This window comes from Lepisosteus platostomus, chromosome 6 (genome assembly GCF_059453375.1).
Source record: "Lepisosteus platostomus isolate fLepPlt1 chromosome 6, fLepPlt1.hap1, whole genome shotgun sequence".
In the NCBI taxonomy this organism is placed as follows: Eukaryota; Metazoa; Chordata; class Actinopteri; order Semionotiformes; family Lepisosteidae; genus Lepisosteus; species Lepisosteus platostomus.
The window spans coordinates 31855399-31870527 of record NC_142616.1 but is presented as its reverse complement, the minus strand read 5'-3'; the positions used below and the strand labels follow the sequence as shown (position 1 = coordinate 31870527).

The following is a 15129-nucleotide window of genomic DNA, read 5'->3' as shown; positions in this document are numbered from 1 at the left end:
CAGCTGTATAAGCATACTGTAGAAATATATAAGTATAAGCATCGCTGTGGGGTAATCCTTGGGAGGAAACAGTGTCTTATTCAAGGGGGAAATCATATGCTCTTTATCCATTTAATGCTACAGAAACCAGAATGATCTGTGATCTCATGTACTGTATTTCTATGGCTCTGGTACAAACTGACTTTTTTTAGATACTGCTAGTAGTGTTATAGACATCTCGTGAACATTACGTCTTGAAAAACACTAGTTTTTGAATCGTGGTTGCTCATGGTTTATACCTATAAGCCAAGGCCAAGCTTTACCTTTTACATTCAATTGGAAAGCAGCAACCTTTCAGTGTCATGCAACAACTACACAGCCCACATAATTTATATGTTTCTGTACTACAGCACATTTTAAGATAAAATAAGAAAACGTGGAAAACTGCCTAATTTTATATAATTTGGTGCACTCCTTGAATACTTCAATTAACTTTAATTAAATACATTAATATTTTTCATATTCAACCACCAAGGATATACCCTTTCAGCCAATTGCGATCCTCATATGCAGAAAAAATAGACATAATTAGCCTTACTTGTGCATGGAAAATGACAAAGAGGGGTTCTTTTGAACTCAGTAATGAAATGAATCGGGAGCCAGGCACAGATTGTAGGTTTGTTAATTTATTTGGGATTTTTCTTGTCTGTAGCCAAAATACATGCTGAGAACCCTCTAAGTCAAAACATTGTTCCTCATATGGGAAGCTTAAGGAAACTACCAGGAAACTTTCCTGATAGTCTTCTGATCTTTTTCACTGCCTAAAGGAAATAAGGTTTTAGATTCCCATTGACATTGAAAAGGGATTAATTTTGTGATTCACTTTAACCCTGGCACAGTGACTCATATCCTTCAGAAAGCAGCTTGGTATCGAGACAACATTTCCATGCAAAACCTGAGATGATCTACTTAATGACAAATGTTATCCTTTTGAAACCTTGTCACATTAAGTGGCAAGAGAGTAATCTAATATAAAGATTCATTTACAAGTGTAATACAACTGTTTCAAAACCATTAATGATCCAAAATAAGAGAACTGTGTCACCAGCAGTTTCTTCCATTAGACCTCTTATACTGTACAACTCACTTGCTACTTAATGAGCAAGACACTTCCTAGTCTTGAGTCGACTAAAAGATTTCTATGTTATTTATTGTAAAGTTCAAATATAATCAGCATGAGTCTTATTTAAAATAGTTGGTCAAATAATGCATAGCCTTACTGTTTATTCTGATAAGAGTCAATACAATGTAATTCGTGCAAAGTGTGTCTTTTGAGTGTGGAAAATTGGTACTGAAGGACACATTCATGGCTGTGGTTTATTTTACTTTGATTGGAAGATCAATGCAGTCTTCAAAAGAATCTAAGCCTTTTCACCTTAGTTCATGCTAGGATGTTGGAGCACTAAAACATCAAAATAAAAAGATCCACAAAGATATTTGTAGTTAGTTTTGAATCAAAAGCTACTTGTATTGTCTTGCTGTAAAGAAAACATATTTTAGTCAATATCCTTCTAGCATCCATTTATTATATTTATTAACATTATAATAAATCATGTATTATCACTTAGCAGTCTGGAAAAGTCCATATACAGTATATATAAAATATTTTTCTTCTGATCTTACATTGTGCTTTGTGGAATTAACATGATATTTTGCTTTTTGTAATTTTGTAAACTGTTGAATTGAGTTGAATAAACAGCACTAGAAACAAACAATACTACAATTTTTACAAAAGCCAATATCTCACATAAACATAAGCTGTGAGGTACTACAGTATATAAATATTGCACAAAATGCCTGTTTTTCATTTAATAAGACGGTTCCTTAAAGGAAAAAAATATATATATACAATCACAACAATTACAGGAAAGCCTCTACATTGCAGTCCCCCCCACCCTTCACCCCAAAAAAGACTTTTGATGCCACTAAACTTTTTTAGACTTGAAGCGAGTTTCTCTTTTAAAATATAAAGCTTTCCCCAAAACCTTCACAAAGCCAAGTCTGACCTTTAAATGCATCTTGAACATTATCATTTTCACTGCAGCCAGCACATCAAAGACAGAAATTACACCCTGTTTGAAATGTCTAGTCTTTCTGGGAGCTTGAAAACACACACACACGCACAAGCCCATAACGTGATTGAAGCCCAGCTAGTAAAGACAGCTGGTATCTGGTACTGCAAACCTATGTGTTAAGTCTGAAGTCACAAAATTGTAAATAATAATTTGTGGCATACAGTACCTTTCCTCCATGGGGCAAGGATAGTGAAGGGTTTGTGCCAGCTGAACACCATGTGGGCTCTCTTGCTCTTCTGGTTCATTGATATAATCCTCTTGTAGCCCCAGTCCACAGCTTCACCACTTGCTGGAACCAGTGACAGCATAGAAACTGGCACTCAACAGCAGTGACATCTAAGCGAAGCTGGTCTCAATAAGCGTCCATCATTCCCTCCACCTCCACCACTGTTTCACAGCAATCCCAGCTCCCCGGCTGCAATATCTGTCACTTACAGTACGTTCCTCTTTCAGTCCACGTTGCAGGGGTGTCTGACCTAACAAGTTCAGGTCTTAAGTTTGCCTCTCTCATTCTATGATCCCCCTGCGCTGCGTGCTGAGTGTTCTCTTGCACGAGGGGAAAGTGAGACCTCTGCAGTGAGGCTCCACACTTTCAGAGACTGCTCCGCTGAATGGCAGGCTGCCAGCAGTAACCTACCAAGGGAGCAGCCCATTGGAATTCCTCTTTTGCCTTCCAGTAAGCCAAGGTGACTGATGGGAGAGGGAGGGGCTGTTTACAGGCTTGATGTGTTGCAGTTTTCCTGAGGTATCAGTCTCCCCATCAGCCTGCCTGGGGCAAGGGGGTAGCAGTGACACAGCCGATAAAAAACTTGCCCCACACGCAGAGAGACAGGGCTGCCTTAACTGGGGTACTTTATAAGAGCGTTTCTCACAGTAGAAACATCACAACACAGCTATGAAATGCTTAAGAACTTGTCCCAAACCAAACTTTTGCGAGCAAGCAGTGGGGAAAGAAAAAAAAACAATAGAAAAATTAATCCAAACAAGGGAAGGTGAGTTAAAATGACACCCCAGAAAACATTTTTTGTACAATAACTGCTGTATGTGAGAGGTACATTTTGTGATAAATTGTTAACATGTGATTTACAGTCAATATTTTATTCAAAAACATTTAGTCAAATTGTAATGTTTAGGATAACAAAATACACCATACATCAGTATAGTAGACTATAAATTCATATGTGTGCATTTCATGTTTAATAAGTCTGTATTTGTTTTTAATTTTACATTGTAACACATTATTTTTCCTGAATTAGCACAAATGAATTGTTGTAGGTAACATTATCAGACAGAACACAATAAACATGAAAAACCTTAATTTGCATAATAGTTCACAGGATTTTCAATTGTATAAATAGTATGCAAATTACTGTACTGTATTTATTGCTGGGCTGCTTAGCTGTGTACAATTAATTTGTTCCATCATTTTTATTTTCTTGAGATCAGAATTTATGCATTACTAATGTTTCATATCCAGTAACATATCTATATGTCCTCAATTGTGTATAACTATTTGTGTACATTTTTAACTTCAAACGTAAATATTATGGATGAATTAATTTAATTAAATCGACATGTTTGGTGTTTATATTAGCTTTTTTGAGAACTGTATTAAGTTTAAGCAGGAATCAAACATTTTTTAACTTTTTTTCTCTAGCCTACTTTGTCCACTGCAGTTCCGAATCCCGTATCCATATGAAACTTTGCATATGTAAATAAAAAGCTATCTGTATATTTTCTCTTTTGCATACTGTTCACTGACATGAAAGTATTACACTTAGAACATCTGTTAAAATGTTTTTGTCTTGTTTTTAACTATAATTGAGGATGGAAATATAAAGCTTTTTCATATTTATACATTAATTAATACCCTTCTTCATTCAATATTGCATCCTTTGTATTGGACTTTCCTCAAAAAATGCTAGTCATTTTGTTTGTAAGTATAATACACATTTACTGTAGCAACCCACACAATCGGATGTAGAAATGTGTTAAACATTTTGTAACAGAAACATTGTTCTTTAATAAGTTTATAGTTGTCTCACCTGGAATTTCTGATTCTGATTTAAAATGGTAGAGGAAACATAGCTACACATAAAAGCAAGGGAATACGGGTTTAGTTTTTTCAAATAATAAATGTATGACCTTTTGTTCATAAAAAGTATTCTTGATGGTTCAGAAAGCCTAGCAGAGAATTTGCAATTCTCACAAAGTGGGCACAGTTCTTCAATGGGAAACGCTACATATTTAGCAAATGAGGCACAGATTGTGTCAACCAGGATATTGCTGCACAGTTTGTGCAGCTAAACTAATTAGTTTCCATTGCTCTCATCTCCCTCCTTATAGAAGGATAGAGAAGGGCTTTAGGGTCATTGGTTCCGGCCATTGTGTAGACAGCTGTATCCCCCATTCCTCCAGTGAGTTACTGGAAACAGACAGGTGGAGAATTCGAATGAAATAGTATAACCCATGCAAATCCAGGAAAATACACGTGGAAATTTAAGAGCACTCAAAGTATGACTAAACATGCTGGGGTTTTGGCAAATGAAAACTATTCAAGAGCTCTATTTTCGTTGAGATATTATGCACCATGATGCTTCCAACAAGATTAATGTTTTAGGGGAGCACTCGTTTTCTTCAGGACTCCATGGCATCGACTACCCCAAGGAGCTGAAATGTTCTTTATTAAATGCTTCATTACAGTTACCTTGTTAATTTGGCACAGAAAGGTTACTCTTCCTTTACAACTTTTATTGTTGTACATCTGCCCCCACAAAAACAAATGTATTTTAGCTGTTATATCACAGGGCCCACCTACAATGAAAACAACACAATTTTCAAGTAAAACTGGAATAGTAATGGTTAGGCTACCGCAAACCTCAGAAATATGGTGAGATGCTACAAAGCTTTCTTTTTAAAAGGCTATGATTATCCACCCCATTTTACAGATTCCTTAAGGCGCTTTTTAACTCACAAACAGCATTTGCTCTGTCTGTAAATGTGTGTGCATTCCAGAAGAAGGTTATAACATCACTTGAGAAAAAAGGCGCAAATACTACAGTACAGCCAGTCACGAGCACTGTTTCCTGTAATCAAGTAATTCAGTTTTCACATTATATCACAAGATAAGTGACTCCTCATTTGATATCACCTGAAGGAAAAACTCACACAGCTGGGACAAAACCTTGAAAAGATTGAAATTCCTAGTCCTGTTGATTCCATTCCCAAATCGGGCAAGGTGCCAATGCACGGTGTTCATGGAAGAAATACTAGGATGTAATGCATCTCTTCCAATTTAATGCGAAAGACCCCCTTATTTAGTCAAGAGTATCTGTTTATTGTGTCTTCTTCGCTGTTGTCTAAGAGCTGCAGAATGTCATTTAATGAGATTTTGAAAAAAGTCTTGTAGAATTTCTGACCTTTTGCCAATTAGAGAAGGTCAGGGGGTGTTTGCATAGGAAGTCATGCCAAATTAAATAAAAAAGTGTTTATAGAGATTGTCTGGAATATTATTCATGCATGGCAAAATATTGTTGACATAAAATCTGTTTATATGGAAACTGTGTGTTGCATGATTCTGTTCCCCTTGGAAGTCAGGAATAATTATTATTGAAGGTTTATCAAAGTGCTTGTCTCAGGATGTTTGAAAGTGGAAATATAATGTTTTGTTCATCAGTCTGGACTGTATATCTAGATAGGTATGTAACTGTAGACAGGCACCTTATGTAGTGATGACATGACATGTAATGCAAACGTTAAGTGCTTTGGCAATCTCTGCTACCTACTATTTAATTACATTTATATAGAATCATTTATAAAACACATTATCAGAATTCAAAGACATAATATTCTCTGCTGAATTTAAATTTCTGTTACACAATTACACAATGTAGTGTATTTTGCAAAGGAGAAAAACACATTGACCAGTTCTTTCAGTGAGAAATTGAAGGTTGTCTCTAAAGTAATCTTTAAGGCTGCTCATTTGTAATTGCTGGATTCCTGTGTTTTCAGTCCTAAGTCAGTTTTTTAATAATAATAATAATTGCTTACACTTCTATAGCGCTTTTCTGGACACTCCACTCAAAGCGCTTTACAGGTAATGGGGACTCCCCTCCACCACCACCAATGTGCAGCATCCACCTGGATGATGCGACGGCAGCCATAGTGCGCCAGAACGCTCACCACACATCAGCTATCACTGGGGAGGAGAGCAGAGTAATGAAGCCAATTCATAGATGGGGATTATTAGGAGGCCATGATTGATAAGGGCCAATGGGAAATTAGGCCAGGACGCCGGGGTTACACCCCTACTCTTTTCAAGAAACGCCCTGGGATTTTTAGTGACCAGAGAGAGTCAGGACCTCAGTTTTACGTCTCATCCGAAGGACAGCACCTGTTTACAGTATAGTGTCCCCGTCACTACACTGGGGCATTAGGACCCACATGTACTGCAGGGTGAGCGCCCCCTGCTGACCCCACTAACACCTCTTCCAGCAGCAACCTTAGTTTTTCCCAGGAGGTCTCCCATCCAGGTACTGACCAGGTTCACACCTGCTTAGCTTCAGTTGCAGGGTTGTGAGTTGCAGGGTGATATGGCTGCTGGCCAGTTTTACTGCATTAGTGAACCTAACTGACATGAAAAAACAGATGAGTTTGTATGGATCTGTTAAAAAGTCAACCTTCCTAATCAGTTGTCCAAAGATGATATCCAAATTTGATGACCATTTGAAATGTTATTTTTAGATTTAACTAAGAATTACTGCTTGTGTTCTTATCATTGGTTTAGGAAGTTCCAATCTGCATAACTAATATGTACTGATTAATTACATACAAATAAGATACTGTACATTATTAAATTCACAAAAATTTAACACACTGAAAAATCCAAACTGTTTTGTTTTCAGTGTACTCTGTTTTTTATAAGATATCATGAAGTAAAGGAAATGTTTCTGAGTTTCAGAACCCAGACTGTTATTAAAAGCTACCAATTCATCTACAAATAAGATGAATTTGGTTTTGCAGATGAATTCTTTACAATAGTCACAATATAATCTGCAGTGGTTTAAATTTGCATAATTTCACACCATGTCTTTTCATTGACACAGAGGACTATTAACATAGTGCTTAGATTTCTATATTAAATATGATGAATGTTTCTACAGTAAAACACGGCAGATGTTTTGGGAACATACATTACCTGTTAAATCTAGAAATAAATGCTTATTTTATGTCTCCAAGTCACCTGTTCAACAATAACTGTAAATCTGGATATTGAGACAACTGTATATCTAGATTAATTTCCAGAATGTCCTTGCCCCCTAAAAAATGAAAATCCCATTTTAATGAGATGGCCTCTAAACAGGTCAGTCCAGCTCAGTGTATCTTTAAAAGATCATTTAGTGTGCGTGAGTAAGCATCTAACAAAACTTGTTTATGATCAATTTATTGTTATAATTTTTTAACAATTTTGTTTGTGTTCATACATATTTTATGGTCTCAGTTTCCAACATCAACAAGATGAGAAAATTGTTAAACATATTTAGGAACACCTTGAAGCATCTATTAAAAGAGAACAAAGGTAATAGATGACAGAAAGCCAGTTGGCTAATCTCAATTTGGAAAAAAAATATTGGAGAAAACTTGTAATGCACCTCTGGAGACTGAGGCAATGTTTTGAAAGGCAGAATCCTTTGGCATGTTAATGAAGTCACACAGTTTAAGGAGGGTCAAGATAAATAAAACCATATGTGCTATTGTTTTTTTTATCTTGCTTTGCATCAACGTAATTCTAATGTACTGATAAAATAATAGAAACAGCTGTCTTGGATTATTGAATAATTTATTTAATTAAGCCTGTCTCTACCTTTTGAAATGTAAAGTCTAATGCTGTGTTACCATCACAAATTCCTTGTCTGTCCTTTTATGTTTTGTGAGTTTTGTAAAAAACCTTTTGAATTCATCTAAAAATAGGGAATGCCATTTTCTCACAACACAATGTGGACACAGTGAGGAGCTTAATGGTCTAGGTTTATTTGGAGACATACAGTATTTACATGAATGTACTGTAGCACTTTTGGAACAAATGGGTCTCATTTTAATTAATTTGAGGAATATGATGAGTTCTTTGTGGTTCCATTTGTGGTTGTTCATGTTTCTGTTCACTCATGTTCTCTCTAGGACCATATTCTTCAGTTTCTTTGTGATTTCAGAGAGGCATGCTAACTCCACATGTCCACCTCTAAGATGTTTCAGAATAACTTTCCACAGTACTCTGACTCTACTGTATGTCTTTAACCTGTTTTGCAGCTTTCGTTTCCATTTCCATCTATTGAGGAAAAAATAACATAGCTATCAATGAAGGAGCCACTTGGGGGACTGCCACCCAGGGAACACCACCTACTTTGCCTCCATGAAACATCTGAGATTTTCCCTTGCACATAAATGTTACTTTGTTTTTTCTCTCCCTTTCTTAACCAAATGAACAACAAACATCCGGGACTGTATCTCAGTCTAACATCAGCTCAATTTCCTTTGGAGCATTCAGGAACAATTACTGGCAAGGCTTTAAAAGAATCACAATGATGGCTAAACTAAGAATAACCCACTGAGTCGAATTTGTTTGTTTTAGCCAATGTAAACTTTTGCAGTCTGATCTTCTGCTTTTCAAACATGATTTACGAATCTGACTTCAGGACATCAACAATGACGAAAATAAATGATCATATTTGTATTTTCTGTTTAAGCTATAATTACGCTGGTTATTGTTTTTGGAGTAACGACTTAAAGGGGCAGGGATTTGGCTTTATCAGTCTGACAAAATTCAAATCGCGAGAGATGGCACTGTTTTCATCCTGCATCAAAACCTACTCCACACTCCTAGACAAAACGTCATAAAGCTAAGTCTGTTTATTGAAACCTGCACTAAAAACAGTATGAAATTTTTGGTTTTAATGTGATATATCGTCCAACACCAATTCACCTCCTTCTCTCTACGTATGTAGGGTTGCTAGGACATGTGTGGGGGAAGGTCCCTAGAGGTGCCTCCCTATTGGTAACTTTACAATACTGAAGCAGTCATGCAGTGGCATTTAAATCTTTTAACTTTGTGGTTATCAGTCTGGTACTTGGTTCTTGCAAAACTCTTTCTCATTCCTTTGGTTTTAGACCTGGCACTTGATGACTACCTTGCAAATCTAACAGAGCAGTGTTGAAATGCCGCCTTGCTTGGCAAATCTCATACTCCCACACACTAGCAGAAGAATGATGTCCACATGCACAAGTCAGAGCATTATCAGCACATGAAGCATGCATGTCTAATCACCTTCACCATCCTCCCAGTTTCCACCGAGACCACAGAGAACAACAAAATATCACATTGAAATAGCATTGTTAGCAAATAAAATTAACTTCTGGGCAGTAAACAATTTAAGCTTCTCATTATACGGTACTTTATATGGAACTCTGGGCACTGTGTCCATATTTAGAGATACCTTCCCAAAATAAAACACATGTGACTTAGGAAAATACTGTTAATCTAATAGTTTCTTATTTTTCTCAAATGTGGAATGTGGTAACGACTGATTCCACTTGTGGGCATCTTTAACAAAAAAAATAGCTGGCAGTAAGGTCTGCCAGTCCATGTTGGACTATTCTATTTCTTTCTGATTTTTGTGAGTGGTTACCATCAATTTGGATCTTCCAAATTGTTAGGGAGTAAAATGAGATTTGAGATTTTTTCCAAAGACAAGCTTAATCCTTTGGAAGATTATGTTGCAGCCTTTGACCTGTGATCTCTCCACTTTCACTATAAAGATGGAAACAAAAGAAAGGTTTTAAGAGAGTTTCCAACACATGTTAGAAAACAGAATGGAAAACCTGTTTCAGCTTGGTTTGAAAAATACTGCAGAAGAACTGCAGGTTCACCATCCTTTCTAAATGTTCTGTACTATGAACTATGAAGCTTTATTCATATGCCTGCCTTCTGTTATGACACACAGAAAGGACAATAAATCAATACTGTATATCTGTGACCTGATTTCCAGACTTCATTTTCACAGCATTGTATCAAATTCTTTATAAAAATAAGCATAGTTTGCAAGAAAGTCTTTTGCCATTGTACAATGTACAATGTTGCAAACCACATGTGACAACGGAAGACTTTGAGAGATCGTATTCTCTCAATGATCACCATCTCCCAGTTATGTGAATCAACTAAACATTACACAACTTCTAGCAGTGAAGTAGGTAAAATGGGACTGGGACTGGCCTGCTTTAAGTCCCTTGATTGTGGTTGTGTAGCATTAACTACAGTAAGTCAACTATTACTTATAGAAAAATAGGTATATTTAATGGAAGAAAAAAATGTTAAAGGAACTTTAAAAAGGACTATGTTCGGCAAAGACAAATCATATTTCAAAACAGCAGTAAACCAAATACCTTGTGATATTTCCGTAGCTAATACAAGGCCAAAATTTTTATCACATATTATAAAGAGGAAACAGTAGCTTCCTTTAAACAACAAACCATGTAAGTTTTTCTTCTAATCTATCCAAAAGTTTGATGCAATGTGTTATTAACTGTTCAAATTAAAGCATTGAAAAAAGGTTTCCTGCCAAAACATCCAGCCTTGAATTAAATTATATTCAGGGTTTCTATTAGTAAATTGACTTTTATATACTGTATATAGCAATTATTAAAAAGAAACAGTACTCTGTAATGGCTTGAGATAATTTGTTTATACAGAAATTTCTAAACGCTAGGTTTAAAAATTATGTTTGGTTTAGGTGCATTCTTATAAATAAGTAGTTAGTCTGTAATCACCTGGGAGGGCAGGAAAACAAAGACTTTTCCCAATAACTGAGCTATCAGCAGTAGGGTGCTGCACAGATAGAAAGAAGAAATAAGTCATTTCCATCAGTTTAGTGACAGAAACCACTGTGATAACAGTCCCGGGAATTTCAACATCTCTTCAGTGAACAGACTCCACATCCCTGCAACCAAACCTATCAGTAAGTTATATGGCAAATGCTGAATGAATTTGAAGTGTTAGCTATACAGAAAATTACATTCTACATTTGAAAATGATAGAAGGGACCAAGAGGAATGAAGCTATAGAAAACAAATATGTTCAAGTTGCCTCATTCATAATTTCATCCACACTGTGGGTGAACAAAACAATGAAACAGGCCAAACAGGAGGCTTGCATATAAATCAGACTGTATGTGAATTAAATCATATTCAGTGTATGCATTATAATAATTATTATAACAGTGTTCCCAGTTTTAATTTTCCAAACAGAAAATTGCTGCTCTGGAAGAAATCCAAGAAAGAGGAACAGGAATTAACCTAGTTCTGAAAGTTATGTTACATATGAGATTTGCAATTGTTATCACATCTCTAGCATCATTTTATGATAAGATACCTTATAGCCCAATAAAGACTGATTTTTAGATGTGAATCTGTCCAGCTTGGGGTCAAATAAAACTTCCTAACTTGACTGAAGCTTCGAAACTCCAAGAGCATTGCATTAAAAATATATTAAAAGGGACTGTGTTTTGCTTAACAAAATGCAACATTTGTGTTGAGAACATAAGAACCACTCTCACATTCACGACACTGTCTAAACATGTGGACTAGATGCGTTCTCAATCTTTGTAACAGGTAGAGTATATGACACACAGAAAACACACTTGACTTCCTATGTAGGAAGGTCACTTAGTTTTCTGTTTGTAGCTGATCTACACCAATTCTAGCTTTAGCTAGGAACAGGCCTCTAAGGTTGTGCAATACCAGCAGTGATAAACATATTAACAAAAATAGTGCACTCTTGTGTTCCTGGGGTCTTTGTGTGCTGTGCCTTCCCTTTCTTTGGTTTTGCACAATGTACACAGGTTAAAATACGTCAGCCCACAAGAAAACACCCATAATGTAAGCAAATCAAGCCGATCAGATGGTTTATTGAACCATCAAATCCATGTGTACCACTTTAGCAAAATCATAAGTACTGTACTTCCCTGTTTATAATCACTATTCCTTTTTATGTTTAATGCTGTTTTGGTCATTTTTAAACAGTGCTTTTTTGCATTCTTTTCACAACATTTTGTATGTTTGTATGTTTGTTATTATGCAGTTTTAAGCTCACCAAAGCTTTCCCTTCAAATCTCAAGCCTGTTGCAAGAATAGTGTTGCTCAAGCAAGGGGTTATCATTCAGAAACTGACCTCAAATATAGGCAAAATCCACAGGCTATCCACACCAAAGACCACAGTTTGACATGTTGGTTTGATTAAATAATAAGTAAAAAAATCCTTTAAATATCATAAATGTATTAAATCAATTCAAAACTTGTTTTTAACCAATTCAAATCATATCGTTAGTGGCCTTTTTAAAACACAATGTTTAAAGTTTTATCGAAGATGTCACTTGGTGGCTCCAGGTTCTTCTCAAACATACTGTACATAATACAGTCAGCTAACTAAAAATATTTATGTATTTGGATTTTAGACTTTATTACTGGTCTCAAAGAATCTTTTACTTTCTTTGATTATGTATCATAGAATGCACTGCTATATTGTTTTCCAAGTGTTTTGAGGTAATGTTCACCATGGAAGGTTGTTCAATAAAAAAGAATAAATCAAAAGTAACATTTTCAAATGCACCAAAATAAAAATAAATAAAATAATTAACATATAAACATATATAAAAGACCCATTCCTATCTTTTATGGTTGTGCTTAAACCAGTGGCTGAAAGGATCTGACAAATAGTACTGTGTCTAATATTTATTTACTAATGAGAAGGTTTTGTTGCCTACTAATTTTGAGATAAAATGACTATATTCCATGCAGTATCTACATAATATTAAACCACGTTCATAAGCAGAACATTAAATATAACTTCCTCTGCTTTAATGGTGCGTGAGAGTGACCTTTAGTATTTTTTAAAGATCAATAGCATTGAAAACTATCAGAGCAGTGACTAAATTTAGTGTTAAATTGACAAAATGTGAAGGCCTTGATACAATACTGAGAGATATGAAATGTGACACAAACAAGACACTTGCCTGGGAACTTGATAAGATTGAAGTCTCTTTCTGCAAGCTGTTTGTAAATTGATCTGTTGTTATCAAGAGCGGAGAATTTCAGGATTACCTTGGGTTGTGACTTCTTGTCCCTGCTGGCGTCTCTGAAATAACAATCATGGAGACTGTCATATGACACTCAGTGCCAAGCCACCTCTGTCTCCTAGTCTGGACTATATTACAAAAGCAAAGACACAATCTCATTGATTAGTGAGCTCAGAACATTGTGTGCTAAACAGAAATCATAAATATAGCATTTTGATTCCTCTTAAATTCCTCTTAAGTTTATTTAGTTTACTTACTAATTAAGTACGTGATGTACTATAAATTTATAAACATTTAATTATTTTATTTAGTTACTTATGTTTCTATAAAATAAATGTACTGTAGGAGCTCCAAATTAAACTACAGTGGAGTGGGCATGTATAAAAAATACAGTATGTTTAAAGGATGTTTGTGAAACAGAAAAATATCTGAATTTTGACTACTTTATCATTTCAGGTTTCTAGAAAACATTTGCCCAGAGCTCGAGAAGGAAGCAAAGTAATTGAATGTTGCCATTATTGTTGGACATGGTGGACAGCACTATTGTGACTGTTTTCACACCTTCAACCACTAACAGAAAAACACACAATGTACAGTAAGTAGTTCTATTGGTTATCTTGCCTTACAATTTTAAGTCCATACTTATTAAAAAAACCTGGGTAACAGATGAAAAAACTGCATCTTTTCATACTCTGGAAATTAGTTTAAAACATATACCAGTGAAGATGAGAAATCATTTTTTTTAAAGAAAAAAATGACTAATTTGGAGTAGTGACAACAGTCCAAAACCTGTGAATCTTTCCTTTGTGAGATGGTTAGAAATAAATTCCTAAACTTTATATTCAATGCTATCTTGAGTTATGTGAATATGCCAGGGTCATGCAACTGAGTCAACCAGCTTGTGATATACAAAGTGAATGATGCTGTTATGCTGTTTGCTAAAAATAACTATTTCTCTCAGTTTTTTCTAAGGAAACATCTACACATAGCCACCTTCCACCGTCTGTGAAATATTACATTGTTTCAAAGACAGATACAGGTATTTCATCTTCAAAACATATCCTGATGACCTGGGAACCTTCCTCTTACCCAGCTGTATAATCCTTCTTTACAGGTTTGACTGTAAGAATTTAAGATTTTTAGCTGTTAAAGTGGTGACAGGGCAATATTTTCTTTCAAAAGAATTGTTTTAAATGTGCAGCTAAGAAAACAATCAGAAAATCTAAACAAAAACTGAGCAAAATAAATGTGTGCTTGTTTATACTGTATACAGTACTTCTCTCCTTTCAGTTCAAACTACAGTAAATCAACAGTTTGCTACTAGACTAACGTCAGAGGATCCAAACCACATACTGTACAATACCTGTCATCATAAAAACATGTGTAGACAGGCCAGAAAAAAAGACGGTACTGAGGTGGTATAGCTTCCATTGGTGTCAGAGTTTTGGCAGTCAGTCAAAAACACCCCTACTAACTCTACACTATTGGACCTGTCAGTTTTAGCAAAAAGCCTAGAGTTGACTCAGATCTGTGACCCCCAGGCTGAAGGACACATCTTGATTTGGGCTTTAAGTGAAAAATCCACTCTGAAAACTGCTTTTAAACAGCATATTGGTGCCCATATGGGAGTGAACCAAAAGTATTTCCATAGATAAATTAGGAGTTGTTGAAATATATGTACATTTATTATGTGTTAAGATAAGACAAAATACATTCTTAGAAAAATGTATGCTCTGAAAAGCAAAAAGAAGAAGGAAATCACTGCCTGAATATCACTGAATATCAATATCTGAATATTCTGTTTGCATCAGAAGATTTTACTGGGACACATATTTGTTATAAGAATTAAGTTTAGAAATCTGTAAAATTATTGAGAAACTTGGTATGCAAGT

The 15129-nt window shown here is 35.4% G+C and overlaps 2 protein-coding genes across 6 annotated transcripts in view; one reads left to right on the top strand and one right to left on the bottom strand.

Annotated features, from left to right (window-relative positions):
• Positions 1-2751, bottom strand: part of LOC148661537 (uncharacterized) — a 31149-nt gene extending 28398 nt beyond the window's left edge. The window contains exon 1 of one of the 2 annotated variants that reach the window (XM_088635436.1): positions 2281-2751. In XM_088635436.1, the coding sequence (XP_088491562.1) occupies positions 2281-2422 (142 nt within the window). In that variant the 5' untranslated portion in view covers positions 2423-2751. The remainder of the gene's footprint in view (positions 1-2280) is intronic. The other variant, XM_088635435.1, reaches the window with a different exon arrangement.
• A 126-nt stretch (positions 2752-2877) lies between these two features.
• The window catches only part of hells (helicase, lymphoid specific), a 41311-nt gene continuing 29059 nt past the window's right edge, over positions 2878-15129 (top strand). Inside the window, exons 1-3 of one of the 4 annotated variants that reach the window (XM_088635427.1) lie at positions 2888-3106; positions 13694-13832; positions 14199-14351. Coding sequence is in view for 1 of the 4 variants with exons in the window: in XM_088635424.1 (XP_088491550.1) it covers positions 3015-3106 (92 nt within the window). In the remaining 3 variants the exon portion in view is untranslated. Of the gene's footprint in view, positions 3107-13693; positions 13833-14198; positions 14360-15129 lie in introns of all 4 variants that reach the window. The other 3 variants (XM_088635426.1, XM_088635428.1, XM_088635424.1) reach the window with 3 other exon arrangements.